Source organism: Vidua macroura, chromosome 15, assembly GCF_024509145.1.
Source record: "Vidua macroura isolate BioBank_ID:100142 chromosome 15, ASM2450914v1, whole genome shotgun sequence".
Taxonomy (NCBI): domain Eukaryota; kingdom Metazoa; phylum Chordata; class Aves; order Passeriformes; family Viduidae; genus Vidua; species Vidua macroura.
The window spans coordinates 2,043,960-2,067,618 of record NC_071585.1 but is presented as its reverse complement, the minus strand read 5'-3'; the positions used below and the strand labels follow the sequence as shown (position 1 = coordinate 2,067,618).

At 50.0% G+C, this 23,659-nt stretch overlaps 1 protein-coding gene across 2 annotated transcripts in view; it reads left to right on the top strand.

Annotated features, from left to right (window-relative positions):
• Positions 1-23,659, top strand: part of SIL1 (SIL1 nucleotide exchange factor) — a 98,850-nt gene that overhangs the window by 5,745 nt on the left and 69,446 nt on the right. For both annotated transcript variants that reach the window (XM_053991168.1, XM_053991167.1), the window contains exons 2-3: positions 16,214-16,328; positions 18,664-18,799. In XM_053991168.1, coding sequence (XP_053847143.1) covers positions 16,224-16,328; positions 18,664-18,799 — 241 coding nt within the window. In that variant the 5' untranslated portion in view covers positions 16,214-16,223. The remainder of the gene's footprint in view (positions 1-16,213; positions 16,329-18,663; positions 18,800-23,659) is intronic.

Sequence of the window (23,659 nt, the reverse complement as noted above, 5' to 3'; positions counted from 1 at the left end):
GTGTGCTCCCACTGCCTGATGATTGTGGATTGCTCCCACCTCGGGAAGGCACGGAGCCTCAGCAATCTCCATCCCCTATGCAAGCTGCTTGTGCTGCTCTTAAGTGACAGGGGAGGCTTTGCCACAGCCTGGGAAGCACAAAGCCACAATCTCCTGATGGGAGAGCATTTGGGGGTGTGCAGGTGAGTGGCTGTGAGTTGTTGATCCCCATAGAAGCTTTGGTGTGGGGGTAGGAAAGCACTGGGCTGGTGCTTGAGTGCTGTGCTTGCCTTGCCTTCGACAGTCTGGCCCCACAGAGCCTTGTCAGAGTCTCCTTCCCCAGCTGCTCTGTGTGCCAGCTCTGTTACATCACTCCCAATGCCCTTTCACCACCATATTTTTCCTTTAGGAGGGATCCTGGGCTGCATTTGCTGTATTCCTGTGGCTTTTGCCCAATGTTGCTGAGTGCTGTTTGTATCTTGGGGTCCCAGTGCTCGTTGTTGCTGTAGTGTAATGGATCCCCTGTGGCACAGCTGCTCATTTTAATCCTGTGACATGCAGGGGTGAGGAGTCCCTGGCTCACAGACCAGCAGCCTTTCCACAGAGGAAGCTCTGCGTGGGCTGGATGTTGACAGCTTTCAATGATTATACACTGAACCTTCTTCCTATAAATAATTGATTCACAGACTGATGAGAACTACAGGAACTTGTCTCTCAGTTGCTTCTCCCTGGCACGGACAGCAGCTGGAAATCTACTGTTTTCCTATAAAATTGATCTAGAGGTGCCCTTGCAAGGTTTTCTTTATTTCCAGCCTGCTTGTAGGCTGACATGCTCTGCTTCTCGGACAAGCCCCGCCTGCCAACACCTGCAGCACACCTTGCTGAGAGCTCTGCCACCTTCAGCCTTTCCCTTGAGGAGGTTCAGCCTTTCCCTTGGGGAGGTTCAGCCTTTCCCTTGGGCAGGTTCAGCCTCTCCTTTGGGGAGGTTTGCCTTCTTGCTGGAGTCAGTGTGTGTGTGTGTGTGTGTGTTGGTGCATCACCATGGAGATGAGGCCACAGGAGCTGCAGGGTGCAGGCTTTTCCAGGCTCACGTGAAGAAGGATGCAGTAATGGGCTCCTCTTATTTAGGGAAAATGATTTCTTGGAGTAAATAAATTGTCAAAGAACATTTGGCATCAGCCCAGGTGCTATTAAGGAGAAGATCTCTTGAAGCCAGAGCTGTGAGGCTCATGCAATATTCACCTGCTTTGCTGTGTTCCACATCAGGCGTTGCCGCTGTGCCCAACACTGGCCCACTGACCCACTTGTACTTTTACTTACCCTGAGATAACAAAGCTTCTGTTGCTTTTGTCCTCCCTGAGTATGTATTTCTCATCCTGCCACAACAGCACCTTCCTGATCCCTTTCCTTGGCCACTGAGTGTCCAGGCTTTCAGTGCTTCGAGTGGTTATGAGGCTTCACTTCCCATGGCTGCTGCTGCTTTGGCTGGGTTTGCAAAGGACATGCAGGGTGTGTGGCTGCAGTGAGCTCTCCCCCATGCAGAAACACCTCTCTGGGTGGAGAGGTTGTGCCAGCACACCCCAAATGCCTGGTCTGGTCATGCAGACATTCTTGGGGGGTTGGGGACACTGCCCTTTCCATGTGCATGGCCCTGGCACACTCTTTCCTTTCTAGTTTCTGGTACACAGAGACCTCCCAACAAGGTCTGGAAGAACCCTGTGGCAACTCTGCCTCATTGCCTCCATGTCTCATTCCTGACTTCATCTGTAAACATCTCTTTGCCCTTGCTAAAATCACTGTCTCTTAATTTCTCTATGCAGGAGTATTATTTAATTTGTAACAGTTTTAGGACGTTATTTGAAAAATCCAATATGAAGTTGTATTTCATTTACTGTAATGATCCACTAATGCAGGCATATTTCAAAGGCAGGTGATGCAGTACTGTGGGGTTTAATTAAATTTTGTTTTTCAACTGAGCATCAATAGACAGACAATAACAAATGGTGGACAATATGCATACAGAACAAAGTCTCTTCATTTTCCTTTTCAAGACTGTGGAAGTGAAAATGTATAGCCCTTAAAATGGACTTGGCCTGCTCACAACTGCTGCTTTAGTGTAGTTAACTCACTTCAGGAGGAGCTTTTTCTTCTTACTCTGCCTTAATTAATTTTCTTGCTCTCTTCCTGCTCACAAAATAAACTCTTACACTGTGGAAAATTTCCAGCAGGAGCTGTGGGTGATCTTAGTGCTTCTGCAAGTTCTGGATGTAGTTTTGAATACTGTGTTGGTACCTAGTGTGTGATGGCTCCTCCAGATGGGCCCTCCTGAGGGTGACAGAACAGAAGGGCTGGGTGTGAGGTTCCTGTCTCTGGGAACTGGACATAGCATGTGCCAGCCTTGGAAAGAGAGGGAAAAATAGTGTTGCTGCCATGGTTGTACTCAAATCAGGAATCAGCAAGTGGCTCTGGAGTGCATTCTGTTCCTCTTCTCCCAGCAAGCATGGGGTAATCAAGTACAGAGTGTACGTGGGGAAGCTGGGGAAGAGTGTCCCATGTCAGCAGGAGGCTTCTGGGAACCATCCCAGTACTCAGTGTGGCACTTGGACACGTGTTCTTGGGTAAAGAAATTTGTCACTGGTGCTGTAAATGGGCTCCTTTGTTCAGATTTGGGGAACAGGGTGAGATGGGGTGGCTGAGGCAGATTTGGTTTTCTCCTGGTGTCTGGAGAATTTACCATTGTTCAGGAACAGAACCAGAGTTTGCTGAGGAACCCGATGCGAGTGTGACTCCCACTACACTCCAGCCCTTTGATTCTCAGAAATCTCTCAAAGGCAGAGAGCTGAAAAAAGCATTAATTTTTCAGAGGAAGAGTCTCCATTCAGAGATGTGAGTTCAAGCCATGTCCTGGGTTGACGCCCAAAGCTTTGCCTGCTTAACCTGCCTTCAAAGGCTGGGGGCAAGGGCTGTGCCTGGAGCTGGCACTGCTTTCCACCACTGAGCTGGGCTGGATCACAGTCCAGAGAGCTGCTGGCTGGAAACTGGAGCATGCAAAGGCTGGGAATCTGTGGGAACCTGACTCCTGATGTCTGTGCAGCTGTAAGTGCCTGAAAAGCATGGCTGGAAATGACAGTCTGGAGTCTGTAACCTCCTCCTCCTCCCTGGGATCTCGATGTAACACTTCCTGCATTCCAGGCACAGCCTGTGTTTGCTCCTTGCTGGAAGCAGTGCTATGAGTCCTTTGCAGCTCTCCTGGTGCCTGGGCCAGCTGAGAATTGTGTTCTGAGCTGGGTGAGAGCCTCCTGGAACAATGGATGGAGTCCTGTGCTTCGTGCCAGTCCCTGTGGCTGGAGAGGAGTCCTGGTACAGATAAAAGGGTATAAATATAACTCATCACCAGGCACTGGATGCTCTTTAAATAAACTGGGGAAACCCCACACAGCTGAGGTTGGTACTGGCCCTGCTAATGCTGGGGGAATGCCCTGTGCCTGATTCCTTGTTCTTCCCTTGTTCCTTGCTTTAGGCTGCTAGATTTCCCATTTGCTCACTTCTCTTTGTTGATAGGCAGTGTCGAGGGTCTGTTGCTGGGGTTTGGGGCAGGAGGTTGCTTTCTGGTGACTTGAAGCAACACCTCCAGCTTCTCCTGTCCTTCCTTTGCATCTCCTGCCTTTCTCCCTGTGGCTGCTCTCACTCTGCCATAAACTAATCTCTTTCCAGTCAGGAACCTCAGGCCTCTCGCAGACTCACTTTTATGGGGCCATTGTCTGTCATCTACAGAAGGAGAGGCTTTCCTGGCTACGGTAGGGCTCAGGTGGCTGCTCCCAGATGGAGCACACTGGAACATCTGGAGCCAGCAGCTGAGCCCTGGGCTGAGGGATGTGCCCTCTGTGCAGACCAGGGACTGCTTGAGCCTGGTCTTTGCAGGAGCAGGTGAGTGATTTAAGATCCTCACAGTACTGCTGGCATGATTTATTCTTGCAGAAGTGCCCACAGCAGTTTTAGGGGTTTGTTCTGCCCAGCAGGATCACAGACAAGGACATGCCTTGGCCCTGTGCTTTAGTGGCTCTTGCAGGACTGTGCAGCAAACGGGACTTGCGAGGGGCCTCAACACAAGGGCACAAGCCCAATGCATGGGAAACTGCAATGGTGCTTGAGAATGAACAAAAAAAAAAAAAAGTCTCTAGGACCATTTAAAATGAAAAATTAGTAATCTGTAATTCAGTTTTGAGGGAATTATTGTAGCATGTGCTAGCTGGGAGGGAAGAAGCACTTGCTCAGACAAGTGATAATCCATTGCAGCCCATTCCAGACACCTGACAGGTATCAGCCTTCCTCAGGCCTCCGTGGGATGAGCAAGGTGCAGTGCCACTGGATGAGGAATGTGGAGTTTCTGGACTATGCGGAGTGTTAATTTAAACACCAAATCCTTGTTCCTAATGGGAACTGCTGGTGGCTGCCTGACATGGGGGTGCTGCACAGGAGCTGATGGCTCACAACAAGAATTGTGCTGGGCTCCACAAGCACTTGGGCTGACACTGGCCGGCTCACTTCCTTGGATTTCTCTTTTGGAGTTTGGCAGCCGTCTGCTTCAGGGAGCACAGTGGCCTCATAAGAGTTTATTTGATCTGACACATGACAAATTGTTTCTGCTGGCGGCTACTTGAGGCGCAGTCTGTTCGCTGGCAGCCGCGGCTCTGCGGGCGCGGGGAAGTGGAGGAAGGCAGCCCTGCCTCCTCCTCTTAGGAAACATCAGCGCAGGGAGCATTGCTTTGACCCCCCCCGCCATCCCAGCCTCCCTTCTGCAGGTTGATAATGGTGCTGTTGGCATGGATTATTATTGATGTTTGTGTGCTGGGTGTGTCTGCAGGTGCTGGTTGTGGTTCCCATGGCGTGTTGGCTGTGGGGCAGAGGAGAACCTGTGTTCTGGAACCAGACCCAGTTGCCATTAAAAATGCTTTGTTAAGTTCCTTTTTTTAGGACACCCTTTTAGCTCTGCAATGAGCAGCAGAATATTACATTCCTCAGCAGAATAAAAAGTACATGTCCCCTGTGAGATAGTGTAAATACATTTTATCTGTTCTATTACCTGCAGTTTTCAGAATATGTCCCCTAAGCATTTTAATCTTGTTTTCCAGAGTTGTCTCAGGGTGAGGAATTGCTCCTATTTGCAACTTTGGGAATGATTACTTGTTCATTAATTTCTTCCCTTTCTTGCTGTCCATCTATTATTGCTTCCAAGAGGAAAAAAACTTCTCTGTAAATCTCTGCCGGAACAGGGCTGAGTGCCTGATTAGACAGAGAGTTATGTGTGCTGGGAACGTGTTCCTGGGAGATCATCCTGGAGCTGTGCATGGAGCCCTGGGTGCTGCTGTTCAGTGCCATTGGGCACACAGAGCCCACCAGGTGATGCCTTTTCCTTGGTCTTAAAATTAAGAGCCAGACACGGTTAGGGGATAAAGGGTTTTTATCTTGGTATTTAATAAGACTCTTTATGGTGCACCACTTCACCAAGGTGGAATGCGCTGAAATGCACACACACACGGTAGATCATATATACAGTTTTATAGACCTTGCAAATTAGAGTATTTAACAAAGATGCCTCAATGAGAGGCTTGAAGGAATAGCGTGGTATCTTCCTATTTTGAAGTATTCCTCACTAGATGGGCTTAACTTTAGTTTACAGGATGTATTTTAGAGAGGACCTTGGTTTCTCAAGATAGTGTAGGGCTTTCCAGCCCCCAGTTGAGAGGCCTTTAAGATGGTTAGTTTTCTGGCCTAACAGAATGCCAGGTTTATGCTAAGTTATCAGATTTAAGGAATTACAAGTGTGCATGTTAGGGGCACTGAGAATACATAAAAGGTATATAAAAGAAAAGGCAAAAAATCATCATGGCATCACAGGTGCCCGGGCTGGCTCCCTGCTCCTTGCCCTGGGATGAACAAGCCCAGCAGGCAGCACGTGCCAGAGCAGCCGGGCACACCTGGAGCACACCTGGAGCACACCTGGAGCACACCTGGAGCACACCTGGAGCACTGTGGCAGGGCAGGAGCTGGAGGTCAGGGCAGCTCCAGCACCCAAGCAGGGCTTTGCTGCTGCCGTGCTTTGCCTGCAGTGCTGGGGCTGTTACGAAACAGGAACAAGATGGGACAATGTGGAGCAGTTCCTGCTGCCACGCTTTTGTCCAGCAGCTAAAAGCCAGTTCAGCTGGTTTTGTGGAAGCCTTGTTTGCTTTGGTCTTTTTTTGCTCTTTCTTTAAGTACAGACTTAAAAGAGCTGGAGACTGGAGGCCACTGTAGTTATTATTTCTTCCTGAATAGCACAATAAATGTACCATTTGTTCCATAAATGACAGGGTCCTTGCCTCAGAAAACATGTGGCCTGTTCCCACTGCTGTTCCCTTTGACATATGAGGAACTGCCCCTGCCTGCCTCTGGGTGTGTGGAGATTTCTCACTCCCTCATTGGGGTCGGTGCCAAAACTTGTCTTGACATGTGACGTGTGTGGTCACTGGAAGTCACTGTGGAGGCTGTCACTGAAACAGCCTGGACTCACAGAGCAGCTTCATTTAGGTGGCAGCTGATGGAGGAGCTCTGCAGAACAGCTGGGGATAAAATCTGTGTGCAGGAGGGGACAGCTGAGGGCTGTGGTCATCGTGGCAGAAGCTCAGACATGTACAGATGTGGTCTGGCAGACCTGTGGTGGATGAGCCATGTCCCCAGCTGCCATGGCACCACCAGGATGTACAGGCAGCTGCTCAGGATATTCTGGTGTCTCACAGCAGAGAGGAAGGTGCTGCAGGTGCCTCTTTGATCAGAGCTGAGGGTGTGTGGGGGAACAGCCTGCTGCTCACTCTGACAGCAGATTTCGAGCTCTTGGCTTTGCCAATCATCTCACAGCAAACACCGAGACACGGAGAGTGAAAGTCCCTGTGTCCTTTGGCTGCTGCTTGGGTGTTTGCAGAGCCAGCAGGTGCCGTGACAGCCAGGACTGTCAAAGGAAGAACCCTCTGTGGACCAGTGCTGCTCAACTATTGCAATATGCCAGTCCATGAAATGGCTCTTTATAGGGTGTCTCACCAAAAGGATTTTCCTTTTGAGTGTCTGGATCTCCTGCTGTTGGTCTGAGCTCCAGATGAGCAACAGTGCATTGACTGGAAGGTACTGAGGTAACAAACAGAGTAATTGTCCCTTGGAAGAGAAAATTGCAGAGGAAACCCACTCAGTTCTGGTCACATCTCTATTCTCCTCCTTCCTCAGAGCAGGTTTTGGAGTGCTGTGGCTGAGGGGCTTTAGCTCAGGAGCTAAAGCAGTACTTTACTCCTGAGGGAACCCCACAGCTCTGAGGAGCAGGGAGCCTGGTCATGGAGCCCAGGAGGGACCTGTGGACTGGGAACTTTACTGCCTCTTTAATTCTCTCTCCATAACCCGTCCGTGCAGATCTCCCTGGGGCAGCACAGCGTTCCTGTGAGGGGAGCCTGGTGAGGCGGTGCTGTCGTTCCAGTGGCACCGCGGGGTCCCGTGGCAGTGCAGGCAGTCACAGGAAAGCTGTTTCATAACCTCTGCTGGGATTCATGAGACATTCAGAGACAGGTTCTCCACTTAGTCAACGTTTTATAAGGATTTAAGGCTGAGGAGCTCTTTGAAGCACCGATGCAGCTTGTTCTGCCATGACAAGGTGGAGATGAATGCTAGCGTGACTTCCATTCCCAAGGAAATTGCTCTTTTGCACGGATCACAAGCTGTGGCTGTGCTGCTGTTTGAAGAGACCAGAGGAATCTCAGATCCAGGCACTCAGTGCCACATCAAAGCCTTCCAGTCTGAAGTTGAGGTGCTGGGGAGCTCCAGCTCCATGTCCTTCGTGTTTGGGCAGCAGAGGGAGAGAAGGTCCCTGGACCAGGAGTCGCTTAGGGGATCAAAGCTCTGCTTAGCAGAAGCTGAGGAGGCAAAAAGCCAGGATGGCAGCAGGAAGGACACAAACCCTGTGGAAGATCTGGGCCATCTGATAGCAGACCTCCAGAGGGGCCTGGGAGACCTTCTGCTCTGCTGGAGGAGTGGGGCCAGCATCTCACCCCGAGGAGGCAGACCTGCAGTGTCCTGGGCTTGAGTGGAGCCATTCCGTTGTGCCTGAGGGATTGTTTAATTAAAAAGAATGCTGCACCATCACATTTCAACTGTTTTCTCCATACATTGCTGCAAGTAACATCTAAAATAGCTCTAAAAGGCAACAAACCATTCCCCAAAGCAGAGGTGGCAGATGAAGAACAGGAGAGGGAAGGAGTTATGTTCTCTTTCAGCTTTCTGTGTCTGTGCATTTGCTTCTGCATTTGCAGCCCCTAGGGCTTGTTTTAATTTAAATTTCCTTAGGAAAATCCCTGCTGAAGGAGTGCTGTCTGTGGTGGCTGGCTGTTCTGCTTTGGCTTTGTCTTGGGGAAGCTTTGATGGTTGAGGGGCAAGAGTTGCTTTTCAGTCTTGGTGGGAAATGCCTGGATAGAGGAATGACAACCACCATGAGAGTCACTTCTGCATGGTGAGACTGATGGTCTCTCAGCTCTCCCTTCGTGCTCATTCCTGTCCCAGGGCTTATTTAATTGCTTAACAAAGGCATCCTCTGCAACCACTGAGAAAGGACCAGTTCAGGGAGGGAAAAAGCAAACTTGTATCAAGCCTTTCATCCAAGCACAGGGAGATGTTGCTGCTGACCTCAGTGTTTGTAACTGTGGTGTCTGTGTTGGGAATGGAGCAGCTGAGCCCCAGCATGGGGATTGATGTGTCCAGATTAATGCAGGGACTGGGGACAAAGCGAGGACTGGTCCTGAGGGAGCCTGCGTGGCAGCACGTTGTGTTCATCTCCAGAGAGCTCCTTATTCCCCTTCAGGGGCGGGTTTGAGATTGGCCTGTTAGGGTTTATCCCAGGTTTTGCTGCCAGTCTGGCAGCTCCTGACTGGGTTTGACCCACGAGGTGGATCCCAGTGACCTCTGCCTTTTCAACTGGGAGCTTGCCCCAGAACTGGGAGCATGTGGGAGCTGAGCCAGGGCTGGACATCCAGCCAGGCATCCCATGCAATCAGTCCACAAGCTGCTGTGCCATGTTATTCCTGACCACATTTCCAGAGCACGCAGCAGGTGAGCCCCATGTTTGCTGCCCGTGTGCCATCCTGCTCCCTGTCCCCTGGGTTGTCACAGGGTGTCAGAGCTGTCACCACTGACTGGCGCTCTGTGGAGAGGTGAGAAAATGCATTTTTCATAAAGCTCACAGCTCATGGTTCCTGATGGATCGATAGGGCAGCTGGAAGAATACTTTGCCTGCCCACTGTTGGGGCACCTCTGTTCCAGGTGCTCTGCAGGGAGTGGCAGGGGGTTCCTTGGCTTGGCAGTCCCCATGGGAAACCTCCAGGCTGAGCTGGGCCTGGCACAGAGGGTCCTGGCTGGGACAGGCTGAGATTCAGCCAGGGGCAGGGATGGTTGTGCTGGGCAGGCGGTGTGAAGTGGGTGCTGCTGTGGGAGTCGTGTGCTGGATCCATCACTGCTGGATTTCTATAACACTGAGCAGGAATTTTTCACGGTTTCTTAACCTCTTAATTGAGTTTCTTTATAGGGAAGCTGGCATCTGACAGGGGAAGGAGGTTGTTATTCCCTATGAGAACCACGGGTGAACAGCAGGAACTTGGAAAAGACAAAAAGCTGTTTCCAGAGAGGCTGGGAATAAGCCAGTTAAATCTTTGGCAATTCGTGGGCTCAGCTGCAGTGGGATATCAGGATTCTCTGGGACCTTGCTAGTACAGGTCCCGGAGCACTTTCTTTCCTGTTAGATTCTCTAAGCTTGGGAAAGCAGAGGGGATAAAACCACACAGAATGCTGTGTGATTCCTGGGATAGTGTGAGGCAAGGTGTCACCTTGCAAACAGGAACTGATGGAAAGGATAGATCTGAATGGGGGGAGAAAACATCACTTATTGTATGTGCTGTGCTTGGGAAATTGCAGCAAGGAGTGGGAGAAGGGAATAGGTACAGGCAGGATGAGAGGTGTTTTCAGCTGGGAGTTGGGGTGGTGGGGAGGTGAGGAGGAAGGGAAAAACTGTTTCATGTGACTGAGGTCAGGCAATGTGACAGCTTTCAGAAAGATGTTTGTCCTGAAGGTCCCTGTGCATCTCTCATCTCCAGGCAAGTCCTAAAGTCCTAAATTGGAGCAAATCAGCACCAGTGCTCTGGTGTGGGCCCAGAGGTCCCTGCCAACCCCAGAGCTGTGAGGAGCGAGAGCGTCATGTGGTGTGCAGGCAGTGCAGAGCCCTGTGAGAGCAGCTGCCAGAAATTCAGATAGATGCACTGCTTATAAATAATAAATGATAAATTCAGCCTCTGATCTCCGAGGCACGCTCTGCTACTGCACACTCCATGCTGGCAGAAAAGACTCCCCCATCCTGGACTCAGCGGTCTCTCTCTGGCGTGGAGGGTCTGAGGGATGCTGGGGAGGCAGCTCGTGGAATTGGGGTCGTGCTGAGCCACGGTGGAGCGTGGCCCCTTCTGCCAGCAGCGCTAATGAGGGTGGCCCCTGTGCCACGGCTGCTAACGAGCGGTGGGGAGGGCGAGGGCAGCCTTACCCAGGCTTCAAACCACCCCAGCTCAAAGCTGTGCTCCTGCCCTCTGGAGAGCAGCGTTTTGTGTGAATGCAGCCTGCTGAACGAATTAATTAAGTCAATTTAAATGATAGACTAAACGATGCTTAGTGTTAAACTGTGCGAGTTGTATAAACAGCAGGGTCATCAGGGTTGCTGTGGCCGGGTAGAAGGGGCGGTTCTGGCTTTTTCCAAGTGATGCACAACAACTCCCTCCCCTGCTCTTGGGGGAGCTGTGGCAGTGCTGGTGAAGCTGCTGGTGCCAAGAGCTGTCCCTGCCGTGCCTGGGCACTTCTGGGCTGTCTCCTGCTGCTGAACACATCCCCGTTCTGCTCCTGGCACCTGGCAGTGCTGCCAGAGCTGTGTTGGGTGGTGTCATGGCCAAGCTGCTGCTCGAGGGGCTGATGTGAGCTGATGGCTGCACAGGTAGCCCGGAGGGGTTATTAATATTTATTGTTATTATTTGTTAGCAGCGGTTGCAAAGGTTGTGTGAGTGCTCGGTAGATGCCAAGCTCTGTAAACATGTGTTTGTGCCATGGTTATCCTGCCCCTCCCACCCTGTGCCCGTGTTACAATTCCCTCCTGTGGGCTGGTTCCAGTTTGGAACAGGGCTTCTGCTGCAGGTGGGAGCAGGACCTGCTGCTGTGCTCAGGCTGGGCCCAGCCAGCCCGGCTTATTCCTGCCAGCCTCAAAGTGTGGCTTCCTTGCTGTGTGGGTTCCCTGTAGGCAGCAAGAAGGTGTTCCCACAACTTTTCCCTTTGTGTAGGAGTGTTTTTAACACGCCAGAGCAGAGTCCTAGTAGGAGTAAATGATGAGGAGCAAGCAAGAAGAATAAATGTTTTTTTAAAAGCAATTTCATAAGTGACATGAATGGAATGGTCTGTATGGCAGCTACACCCTCTCCACTGAGATCCTGGAGGTGTGAGGGGGCTTGGAAACAACTGCTGCTCCCTGGGCTGTCCTACTGTCTGGGGCTTTGTGCCCAGGCAGGACCCTCTGGCAGGGCTTGGGGCTCTCCCTGTAGTGGGGCTGGGGATACCCACTGGAGGCACTGGGGTGCTTTCCTGAGGACAGGATGCTTGAAGGAGCAGAGCTTCTGAGATCATCACGGGCATTGACCTCAGCTAATGGTGTGTGCAGGTTGTCCTTCTTGAAAGCACAGGATTGTGCACACCTAACTAGTGACTGGGGAAGGACATTAGTTTGTGGCCTCCCAATAATCCTCTGTGGTCTCACAATAGTCCTCTCTTTGCCCACCAGCTGTTTCCTCTCCTAGGCACAGGCTGAATTTCAGTTCCAAACCTCCTCTTTCTCCTGTTGGTGTAGCTGTGCAGTCATCAAGCAGGAGGGACAGCTGGCCACAGGGTACTCCCAAGGTGCCTGTAGCATACCAGAAAACGTGAGTGCTCCTCACAGACCTGGGACCCTCTTGCTCAGAGGAGGAAAATTGCAGGTCAGGTCAGGTACATTTCCTTCTCTTTCTCTGTGGCACTGCACATCACCCAGCCTGTCACGGTGGGCTTGGCCGTGGGTGCCACCCATTAAAAGGACATTGTGTGTGAAGGGGATCTTGTCTTGCTGTGAGTGCACTCTGTGTCCTGAGAGCCTCTCCAATCCCACAGCCCCTGTGCATTGCTGGCTAGAGGTCATTCCCTGAGCGGCTGTTGCCCAGGAAACTTCCCCTTCAGCCGCAGAGGCTGCGAGTGCCGGCAGGTCTTTGTGCCATGGTTCAGCTGGAGGTGCCTGGGCCGTGTTCCTGAGGGTTCCCATCTCTGCCCTGCACTCAGCAAGGGAGCTCTGCTGGTGCTTTGTGCTGGGAGGCACACGATGTGCTGCTGGTGCTCCCATTGCCATCTCAGCGAGGCTGCCTGGACAGAAACCTGGCCTGAATTTGTTCATCTGCAGGCAGTTTTACAAGACTGTAATACCAATCCTGCTCCCTCAGGTCATCCCTAGTTGAAAACAAGGATTAGCTTATTGCTATTGCTTATTCTTAGAGATAATTGGTATTTTTGTATCAACACTGGGGTGGCAGCAGGACCAGGACAGTGCCTGTCCCTTGTGCTGGCACTGCTGAGGGACCTCCAATCTTGTATCCAGTTCTGAACTCTCATGGCAAGAAAAACATGGAGGGGCTGGAGCGTGTCTGGGAAGGGAACGGATCTGGGAAGGACTGGACAGTGCTGTGAGGAGCAGCTGGGAAAGGGACTCAGCCTGGAGAAAAGGAGGCTCAGGGGGGATCTTCTCCAGGAGGGTGGAACCACGTTGGAGTCGGGCTCTGCTCCCAGGGAACAAGGAACAAGACAAGAGGAAATGGCCTACAAGCTCTGCCAGGGCAGGCTCAGGGTGGACATCAGCAGGAATTTCTCCATGGAAGGGGTGGTCAGGCCTTGGCAGGGGCTGCCCAGGGGGGTTTGGAGTGCCCATCCCTGAAGGTGTCCTGGATAGGACTGGAGGTGGCACTGAGTGCTCTGGGCTGGGGACACGATAGGCATGGGGCACAGCTTGACCTTGATGGTCTTGGAAATCTCTTCCAACCTCAATGATTCTGGAATTTGGCTTCCAGCTGGCTGCAAAGTCAGAGGCTGATGTTGGGGCTGTGGAGCTCTGGGATGTCTGTGTTCTCTCCTGGAGCAGCAGGTCAGAGCTCAGATGAGGCTCCCGGCGGATTTGTTGGAGTGGCACAGGACGGGCAGCGTGGGCTCTGTGCCAGGATGTGAAAGCACAGCAGGAGGCATTAATGAAATATGCTCCTCTTGCTGGCTTCCTTGGAGCTGTCACTGTGACTGTGGGAGCTGCGTAGCTCCCTGTGCACAGCTCTGCCCTCAGTGGAACGTCCCTGCTAATGGGGAGCACAGCTCTGGGCTGCTGTTTCCCACAGACAGGGATTTCTGGAGCTGTGGAGCAGAACCTCGCAGCCAGCAACATCTCCTCCTCTGACAGGAGGGTTACTGCCAGCAGTGGAGACTTCTCAGAGTCTGACCCTTTGCTCTTTCCCTAGTATCTGATTTTGTTTGACAAAAAAGGATTATTAAGAAAAAAATCAGCCCCTCCACTCTGCACAAGGGGAATTTGTGGCCTCCCTAGTCCAGCCTGGCTGCTGTATGTGCTGGATCCCCAAAGATGCCCTCAAATCCAAGCAAACATTCCCTGTGCAGATGGGGTCACCATGACCACCCTTTCTGCTTCACAGGCTGCAAGGGTTGTTTCTGGACATCCGTTGTGTCCACAGAACACTCAATGTGGAAATCCTCTCCTGCCCTCTGTGTGTGTCTGTCTGTAAGGAGATGTCAGCCTGTGCAGGCTGCTCTTCAGGAGCTCCAGAGCCCCCTGTTGCACATGTTGGCTCCTCCTGCCTACCTGGGACCGAAGCAAAGTGCTAATTGTTGTGCAGATGTCATCTGCCAGGCAGGCAGGAGGCTGGAGGCTTGAAAGAGGCTGTGCTGTCATTTGCTAGCAGCCTCCTCGGTACACGTGAGCTCTATTTTTATTGGGAGTGTGCATTTGCTTTCAACCACTGCTTTGTTGAATTTCTTTTTCCTTTTTTTTTCCTTCTTTTTATTTCCAGGCTTGCAGATAAAGTTTGAGGGATACATCTATTTTTCATTATTCCAGTTTTGCTACTTGTTTTATAACTGAAAAGAACTCAGCCAAACCCAAAAACCTGTTACCTGTGTAAAAAGCAGCAGTTCATTCTGAGATGAGAAGGAATTGTGTGTTGTGGTCACACTGGACTGAGGTCATGACTGTGGGACTGTCCAGAAGGGCACAAAGATCAAGATCTGCTGGGAGCAGAGGGCGTTTGAGGCTGTGCATTGTGCTCTGGGTGTGCCAGCTCAGGAGCCTGGGTGTTGGTTGTAGCCTGGTTTTTCTTGGCCCTGTCCCAGGAGAGAAATGGAGGCTCTGGCCACCTGTTGGCTTATGAAAATAGGGGGCTTTTCTTCTACTCCAGCTGTGGTTTAATAAGGGCTTGTGGGTCCTTGAGGTGGTTCTTTGACCGTTTAGAAAAGAGGAGGCACTGAAGGGGGAAATGGGAGGTGATGCTTTCCTGCACTGTGAGTTAAGCAGGGGAACTCATTGCTCAGGGATGCTGTGGGTATCAGAAATCCAGATCTGTTCCAAAACCAATTAATGAGAAAAATCCCGTTGATGTGGTAGAGGTGGCTCAGAGGTAGAGGCTGCTGTTCAGGAAGACCCTGCTCAGGAGTTTCTGGAAGATGCAGAAGTACATCAGGTGCACTGTTACCTCTGCTCCCTGCTCTGTCCCTCTCCTGTCCACCACTGACCAGTGGGATGTGGGGGGTTGCTTTTTCTTTTTCTGGCAAAAACCGAGCAGGGAGAGGAAGAAGTAGCAAAGTGGAGTGGAGGGACAAGGTACCAGTGAAAGAGTGGAAGGACAGGAGGCTTCCCTCCATGTCCCTGAAGGCTTCTGGGGGCAGAGGCTCTTTGGGGGCAGGAGCTGGTGTTGGGTGCTGCTGTGGGCAGGTTTTCTGCTTTGTTGGGCACAAAGTGGTTGCTTCAAGGAGGGAAGACTCTCCTATCTGATGTGCCATCCTGATGGACAGCAAAGCAAGATATTTCGGACTGTGTGTAGGGGAGGAACTTCTTTAAAACCTGGATAGGAGTAGGAGCAGACTTGATGGAGGGATGAGTAATGAAGGAGTGTTTGAACGGAACTAATCAGTCCTATCTTCTTTCAAAAGACCTCATTTAGTTTAATTTAGCAGCATGTAAATTTAGAGCCAATCAAAGGAAATACTTGTGCAGCCTGTGTGCTGGCAGGCTGCTGCACTCCCTAGCCCAGCAGCGAGCTGAGGGCTGTAGGTGGATCCTGAGCCTTGCGTGAGGCACTGGGGGCACACGTGTGCGTGCTCACATGCAGGGTGGGCACACCAGCTCCGTGCCCGGGCACTGGCACCTGTGACAGCAAAACCCTTCATTTCCCCCCTCTTTTGTTCAGCAGGAGCTCTGTGGTCCATCAGGGTGGCTCTGTGGTCCATCAGGGTGGCTCTGTGCCATGGCTCTGCTCCCTGGTCCCCTGTGAGCCTGGTCAGAGCCAGTTCCTGGCCCCATGGCTGGCTGAGCCTCTGCTCTAAACAGCAGGGAAAGCCTTGTGCTGTAGGAACCACCAAGTAAACCTTGCTGACCTCTGCAAAATGTTGTTTTTCCCCAAGAAAAACCTACATATGGATTAGATGAACCCCCGATCCTTGGACAGCTGGTGGTTTTGTTTAATTTGAATTAACGCAGCTACTTCTGTGCTTAAAATGAGGCACAGGCATAAAAAGCCTTCACGGGATTGCACTGCTTTTTATTTTTCCCTATAGCTGTCATCCATTGCACTGACACAGTGATTTTAAACAAGTCTTGCAGGTCTCCACATATTTTCCAGGAGAGCTATTATCCCCTGTGGGGTCAGTATAAGCTGCTTGGCATTACCTGTCACAAACCCCATTAGCAGTGAGCCCCCCTCGAGCCCTGTGTGCTCACACCTCGAGGTGTTGTGCTTCCTGCCGTGTCACACCCCTGATCCCACGCTGCGTTGCAAAGTGTTGTGTAAAGAGTCCTGAAACCTGTGAAAATGGAAAAAAAGACCAGTTGGGTTTGTTTTGCTTTTCATTTCAGGCTGGTGGCAATGTCTCCTTGGGCCGGGCTCCTCTCCACCACTGCCAGAGTCAGCCTGCTGCTGCTGCTGGGGTCTGTGCTCTTCTCCTGCTCCAGCCTGGGCCACAGAGTGCCTGTAAGTTTTGGCTGCTCCAGCTTGACTTCACACTGATAAAACATGGATGTTTTTTGCCTTTAAGGAAATGCCCATTATTCTTTAGGAAATCTCTTTCTTCTGCTTGAATTATGAAAACAAAACAGAAAGGGTTCTACTGATTTCTATGTAAATGAAGAATCGCTTGTATGGTGCTGCCCATTTTTGCTGGAAATGCTAATGAAAATGGGGTGTTGCAAAGCAACTGTGGCCAGGCAGTGACAGCAACACTTAAATGAACCAAGTCACATCCTTTTATCCTTACTGAGCATTTAAACCCCAGCACTCTTCCTGAGCAGAGCTGGTAAACATCAGCTGTCTCCATTATGTGTTTGAACAGATCCAGCACTGGGAGGCCTGGTGGTAAATTTACAATAGCCTGTATCACTAACTCCCTCTTGGATAATCACAGAGCTGTGGAAATCAGCTAAGTAATAACTGCTCCACTCACTGCATTTTAGTCCTGTTGAGTCTTGGCTCAGAAAATGTTAACATTGATTTTCATCTGCAGAACCTGGGCTCTTATGGCTGCGATTGTTCCTGAGCTTTAACCATTTGTTATAATTTGAACAATTCCAAGCCCGTAATGCACTCAGCAAAACCAGGAGTTAAGATCTGGTTTCTCGTGCATTTCTGAAATCGCAGTCCCTTTCCACAGCTGAAACAAAAACATTCTATAGGTTTGTCAGCCATCTTTGTGTGTTACCACAATCAGGGAATCATGGAATGGTCTAGGTTGGGAGAGACCTTTGTGATTATTGAGTACAACCTTTAACCCAGCACTGCCAAGGCCACCACCAACCCTCGTCCCCAAGGGCCACATCCACACTGTCAATGCTACTCTGTGTGTTTTGCTCAGGTTGACATTTCTGTTGCTCAGAAAGACTCTTCTAGGCTGGAAACGGATATTTATATGCAGAGCATCCAAATTCTGACAGAAAATGTGCATGCATTTTTTTCCCAAAGAGTGGAAGAACTGAAGGCAGAATGTGTCCCAGAATTTCCAGTTAACCTCTGAATTTACTTACATTTTTCCCTGTGAAAACTTCCTAAGGATTAAGACCCAAACACTTCATGAAGTGAGCTGTAACTCCATCCTAATTGCAAACAATTAGGACTAATCATTCCCTGTAGGGTGGTTATCTCAAATTGTTCAGTAGTGACTGAATTGGTGATCTCAGAAGCTGAAAATATTCCCTTCAGCAGACACTGAGCTGTGGGGATGATAAGCCTGAACCAGTTAATGTGTTCCTGTTGGAACCAGAACAGCTCAGACCCAGGAGTCAATGCCTGGTGTGAGAGTACAGGTCATTTCTGTGCACTCTCCAGAGTTTTTTGTGACTCCCACCAGCTCCTTAGGGAAGCTTTCCATTGAACACCAAGGTTTCCCTCACAGCAAGGATTTTTTTCCCCTGCTGTTCTCCCCTGCCCTCCCCTTGGTGTAACGTTGAGCCGCTCGTGCTGGCTGCTCTCCCACACCTCTGCCAGCCTCGTGCTGCACTTGCCATGGAGGTGGTGATTAAATCCCTGCCTCATTGTTTTAAAAGGCTTGGAGAACACTGGGAGCGGGTGGAGAAGAGGATCCTCACATTTGTATCATGTGGGCAACTCGGTGTGTTTTTTCCCGTGTCCTATTTTGGAAACAGCTGAACTATTTTAGCTGAAATCTTCTCCAAGCCTGAAATAAATGCATTTAAGAAAAAAAAAAAACAAAAACAAAAACAAAACAAAAACAAAAACAAAAAAAAACAAACAAACAAAAAAAACCACAAAAAACCAAAAAACCAAAAACAAAAAAACAAAACAAAACAAAAAAAAACAAAACAAAAAAAAAACCCCAAAACCCCCCAAAAAAACCAAACACAAAACCCCCCAAAAAAAACAACCCAACCCCCAAACCAACCAACAAGCCTTGAGGCATTCCACTCCTGTGGAAAATTTCAGCTGAAAAAGTTAAAAGTTTGACATATTTTTAGGCAAGGGAAAATGGGGTCTTACAATGTTACACAACCCTAATAATAGCCAGGGCTCCTGCCTCTGACTGAAATACAGGTGAGGCTCTGTGAGAGCTGGTTTGAAACCTGCAACCTGCTCTGGAATAGGAAATAAGCTGCATTGCTTTGTTCAGCACAAATGTCATGCTAGTTATGCATGTTTAACCTTTAATATACTTTAAATCTAAATTTAACCATGTGGAAAAAATCTCGGATGTCAAAAAAAAAAAATCTGCTGGCGAGGGAAAAAATTTTGTATTCTCAGCCAGCACTAAATTACCCAGATGCAACTGCTAATGAGCTGAATCTCTTCTCTCCAAAAGGAGTTTGCCCTTACAAAAATAGAAGAGAGCGACATAAAAGATGACAGTGGGAAGGAGCCGGGGACAGAGGATGACGCTGATCCTGAAGACCTGGAAGTGTTTTACCCCACAGATCAGTGGCAAACCCTGCCTCCAGGTAACTGCTGCTGGCTAATTATAGCATGCCTCTGGAAGCCACCTGCCAGCACTGACAGGAGCCTTGCAGACACTCCAAGAGCTGGTTGTTCCCATAACAATGTGTGCTTTTGCTGGTGTACACATAAAGAGAAGGATGTGGTGACGCAGTGCAGGGACTGGAGGCCGTGGGCAAAGCGTCCAAGGAGGGCACTGGAGCAGGAGGAGTGGGCTGCCAGCCCCCTTGTGGGTGGGAGCTGTCTCTGTCACTGGCTCCACAGCCTTTTCTCTCTTCATTTGTCAGGGGCCAGGTTTTATAACATTTGCTGGCACGTGGATTCCCAGGTCTGTTGTGCTCTGGTGTGGAGCTGCTCAGTGGCAAACTGATTAGGAGCTGTCACTGGAGCACTGCACAGCTTTTAACAATGGGTTTTCTGTTCCTTGGCTGTTTGAAAGCTAGCTTTTATTTCCATCTGTGCAAACCACAAAAAACCTCTTCCCTTTCTTTGGGTTGGTGTCTTTCATTAGACATGCTGGGACTCTGTGGAGAGAGGAGCCCAGCGGAGCAGCTTGGCCTCTGTCTGCTGGGAAGGCTCTGGAGGGGCCAAACCCATTCAAACACACACAGACGCACGTGTGCATACATATTCCAACAATTAGCCTGTCCCTGGGGTCCTGAACGAGCTGTTTAATCCACTTGTGCTTTGGTGTCCTCATGTATATGCAGGTGTAATACCTTCCCACCTCACAAGGGTGAACTAAGTAGTAATTAATTTTTATAAAGTGCTCTGAATTTAAGAGCTTTATCCTATGCTCAGTATTATCATTGAATGAATAAGTATGGGTTCCATTTGTCTTGAAATTTCTGCCAGATATAGCAGAATGACTTTTCCAAATGTAAATCTTTATATAACATAAATGGCTACAAAAGCCCCTGTGTTCCACAGAGCTGCAATATATACTTATATTCCATTTCTGTACCATTATGTATGGAAGGCATGTGGTGTCCCTGCTCATTATTCAGCCTGGCAGATCCCCACCAGCTTTGTTGGAGCAGAACATGTACATACTTGCAATCATTAGAAACCTCATTGCAGGGTTTGTTCACAAGCACCTTCTCCACTGCTCGGGTGCCTTATTCTGCTTCATTTTTGTAGTTATTCCATGTTGGGCACATGCAGTGAAGGGTTTGTGGAAGTGGGGAGCTTGTCAGTATTCACAGAGGAGAGTAATTTTGGTTACTCTTGTAAAGACTTTAATGGTATCCTGCCTCACGCTCTGACTGCTACAGGTCCCAGCACTGGCACAAAGAGGAGCCTGCCTTGATCTCCTGCTGCCAGCCTGGGTTTCTGTCTCCTGGGGTTCCTCGAGTGAAATCCCTGTGAGGACTGGCACTCACACCTTCAGCACGTGTTAGCCAAGGCTGGGGACCCTGCTGCCAGCATGAGCCCATCCCTGTAGCCTCTGGCCCACACTTTGCCAGTGTGAGCACAGCTCTGGCTGGGCAGGGAGCTGACCTGGCACGAGGGAAGCTGCTGCTGTGGCTGCACAGGGATGCACCTTCTGGTCCTGCAGCAGAGCCACGCTCCTTGGCAGCGTGTCTCATCCACTGCTTCTGCATCTTGCCATGTTTTCCATGTGGTTGCACTCACTGGCAACTGAGCAAAGCCTGGCTGGGCTGGGCTCAGAGTTTGCCTTCTGCTGCCCATCTCTCCAAGACACTCCCACTCCCTCTCCCGTTGTATCCCTGCAGCAAACTAGGCCAGTCTCTCTGGGGGGAAGCAAATGATTGAATTTAGAACTGATCTGCAGTTCTGAACACTGGGAGGGAACTTGGAGCTGCGCTTCGCCCATCTCACTCCTGTTTCAACTTGTTCCTGTTCTGAGCTCACGCAGGAGTTTTGTGCTTCTCTACAATGGTGCAGCAGCTCATCTTTTATAGATGTATTCCCAGTTTTCCTGTGCTGAGTTTCCAGTTCCCTGTTGCTAATTGCATCAATCCACATTTCCACTGGGACTGCAGCAGTGTCATCAACCTGTAACCTGTCAAATCCACCCCAAATTCGATTGTTATTGTGTCTGTAACGCTTTGGGCGCTTGTTCCTCGCTGTCTACAGTGTGAGCTGGATTTTGATCAAGTGCTTCCTTGCACTTTGAGCACACTTCAAGCTGCTGGAGGTAGCTGGATGCAAACACAGAGAGACAGTTGCCCTAAGAGCTGTGCTGCCTGTAATCTGGAAGCAAGATCAGCTGTCTCTTCTGCCAGGCAGCTGGAGCTGACGGCTCTGGAAAGGTTGGTGAAACTTCCCAAAGCCCTTTAACACTTCGTTAGGCATTGCTTCTTTCTCACTTGGCACTAAATAATGCACCAGGTGCAGGGCTCACACTGAAAGGAGACGTGTGCCTCGGAGAGGCTTCCAGCACCTCTGCTATTGGACTTCTGGGCATCGTCTGTGGGGCTTTTCCTTCTGTCCATGGCTGGAGTCCACAGGAACCTGGAGGGTTTTTGGGGTTTAGTGAGTGGGATTGCTGTGTCCTCTGAATGAAGGTTCACAGCCCTGCTCAGACTCCTCATGGTCAGGTCACAGAGTTTGTTTGAAGTTGTGCTTCCTCTGCTCTCTTTTTTGTTCAGAATACACTTTCTCCAGGTGATAGTACCCTTGGGAGCTGGAACATCTTTTTTCTTTTGTTATTTGGGCACCAAATTTCCCAATATTTTGTTTAGCATTCCTGATGATGATTGGAAGTTGGATTGCTCTGACCATCTAGTTGTATCACTGAGCAGCAGATTTTTCCATCCAGCATTAGGGTGGGAAATTTTCCACCCAGCAGGGGCTCCACTGGGAAGACTTTGCTGTGAAGATTCAGAAAAAGGATATCAGAGACAGGGGTTTAATTGGGAAAGGAAAAGGGTGTTAATCACTACCCCAGCAGTGAAGAGTGGAGAGCTGGGGCTGCACAGGGCCTCTGCTCTGCCCATCCCCATGGCAGCAGCACTTTGCTGCTCCCTAATGTGGTAGAAACCCTCTGGCAGCTTTTCCAGCTGACAGTTGGGAGTTAATGAGTCCAGTTTCCAATCCAGATGGACAAGTGAGAACCTCCTCTGCCCAAAATATCAAAATATTTAGATTGCTCTGCAGACAGGCAGCAGTGGGGCAGAGAGGCTGCCTTTGCTGCAGAGCAGCTCCCTGCAGACTGGAGGGATGGAGCGGAGCCTGGCACTGTGACTGGCATGGTGCAGCGTGGATCTCTCTGGGGTTTGAATGGATGTCTCAGGGCAGAGCAGAGAGCTTAGCTGGCCTGCACCTTCACTGTGGTTAAAGCTCTGCCTTGCAGAGCTGAACCTGCAGTGACTCCTCAGGGTTTGTGCTGCCCAGAATAATTTTCTAAAGTGCCCGATTATTTCACAGTTAAAAACCAAGGAGCCATGGCTGCTGCTGCTGATCAGGCTGCCAGAGTGAAGCTGATGTGAACATACTGTTGGTGCTGCTTCTGCAAAGATGAAACCATCTTATGTTCAGCAGGGAGCCAGTGATACATTGCTTGGCATTTAAATATCCATGGCTGCAGCTCTCAAGGATCCTCGGGCTATCTTTGCTGCTCCTGCTTGTCACAGGTCTTCTCCCATCTCATTTGCTGCTCAAACAAGGTTTTACACCTGTGGAAACACAGTTCTCCAGGCAGCCACGTCGGGGAGGTGTTTCCAGAGGCTGCTTTGAAGGACTTGCTGTGGAAAGAACAGGGCTGAGGATGGGCAATAACTCGGTCCAGTTTCATTGGCAGTCTGTCTTCCAGGTGACTTCAGTGGCCAAATGAGGCAGCCCTGCTTTAGGCTGAGAAGAGGTTCTTGAAGCAGGGGGAGGAAGGAGGCAGGAGGGATCTGTGCCAGGCCTGTCTCTGTAGGAATCCAGGGCATCCCTGTGGCTGCCCTAGAAGGTCTAAAACCCTGGCAGGGGTCAGAAATCCCCCTGTACAGAGCCCCGAGAGACACTGTCTTTGATCTCTGTCCATGGAAAAGAGTTTTCAATCTTACAGGATGAATTACAAGCTCTGAGTGTTTGATGTAAGTAGTAATTAGTGTGGCATGGGTGCAAAAGTAGAATTTTAGGATTCTAGATAAGGGGTTCAAAGGGGGCAAGATGGAGGAAAATTGGGCATGCCTTGTCCTTTTTCTTCTTCTTCATGCTCTCCATGTTTCACTGTGCTGTTGGCATTTTTCTGTTGGTTTGGGCTGGGGACACACTGTTCAACATGGGTGATGGATATTGGCACGTTATTGTAAATATAGCACACATAGTTTCTAGTATAGAATGTTTGTAAAACCCCACTGAGGGGCAGAGCCCCGCACGCTGCCCTGCAGGACAGACCCGCTGCAGGTCAGAGAGAAAATATTGTAGATAAGAAAGAATTAACAACCTTGAAAACCAGCACAGATGAATTATGACCCCTTCTTTGGCAGCGGGGCTGAAAGACAAAGACTTCTACAATCTCGGGATCATTTAAATATCACAGATCCTGACATGTCCCACAGCCCGTGGTGGTGACGTGGGTGCTGCTGAGGGTCCCCTCACACCTTGTCTGGGGGACCTTGCTCCTGCTGGGATGTCCTGAGCTGCAGCAGCTCTTGCTAATTGCTTTGCTGGATTAATCACTGTCCAAACCATTGGCTTCTCACTGACCCGGACCTAACTCAGACAGTGGTGGGCAGGTCTCTGAAATATTTATGGCAGCATGGTCAAGAGAGGGCTGTGAAATACAGAGTGAAACCACCAGGGTATGCTCGTTTTTGCAAAGTTTGACATGTCTGATCCAGGAAATAGGAGCCTCATCAGATCAGCACAGATTTGCATATAGAGGGAAGGCAAATGGAATTTAAAAAAAC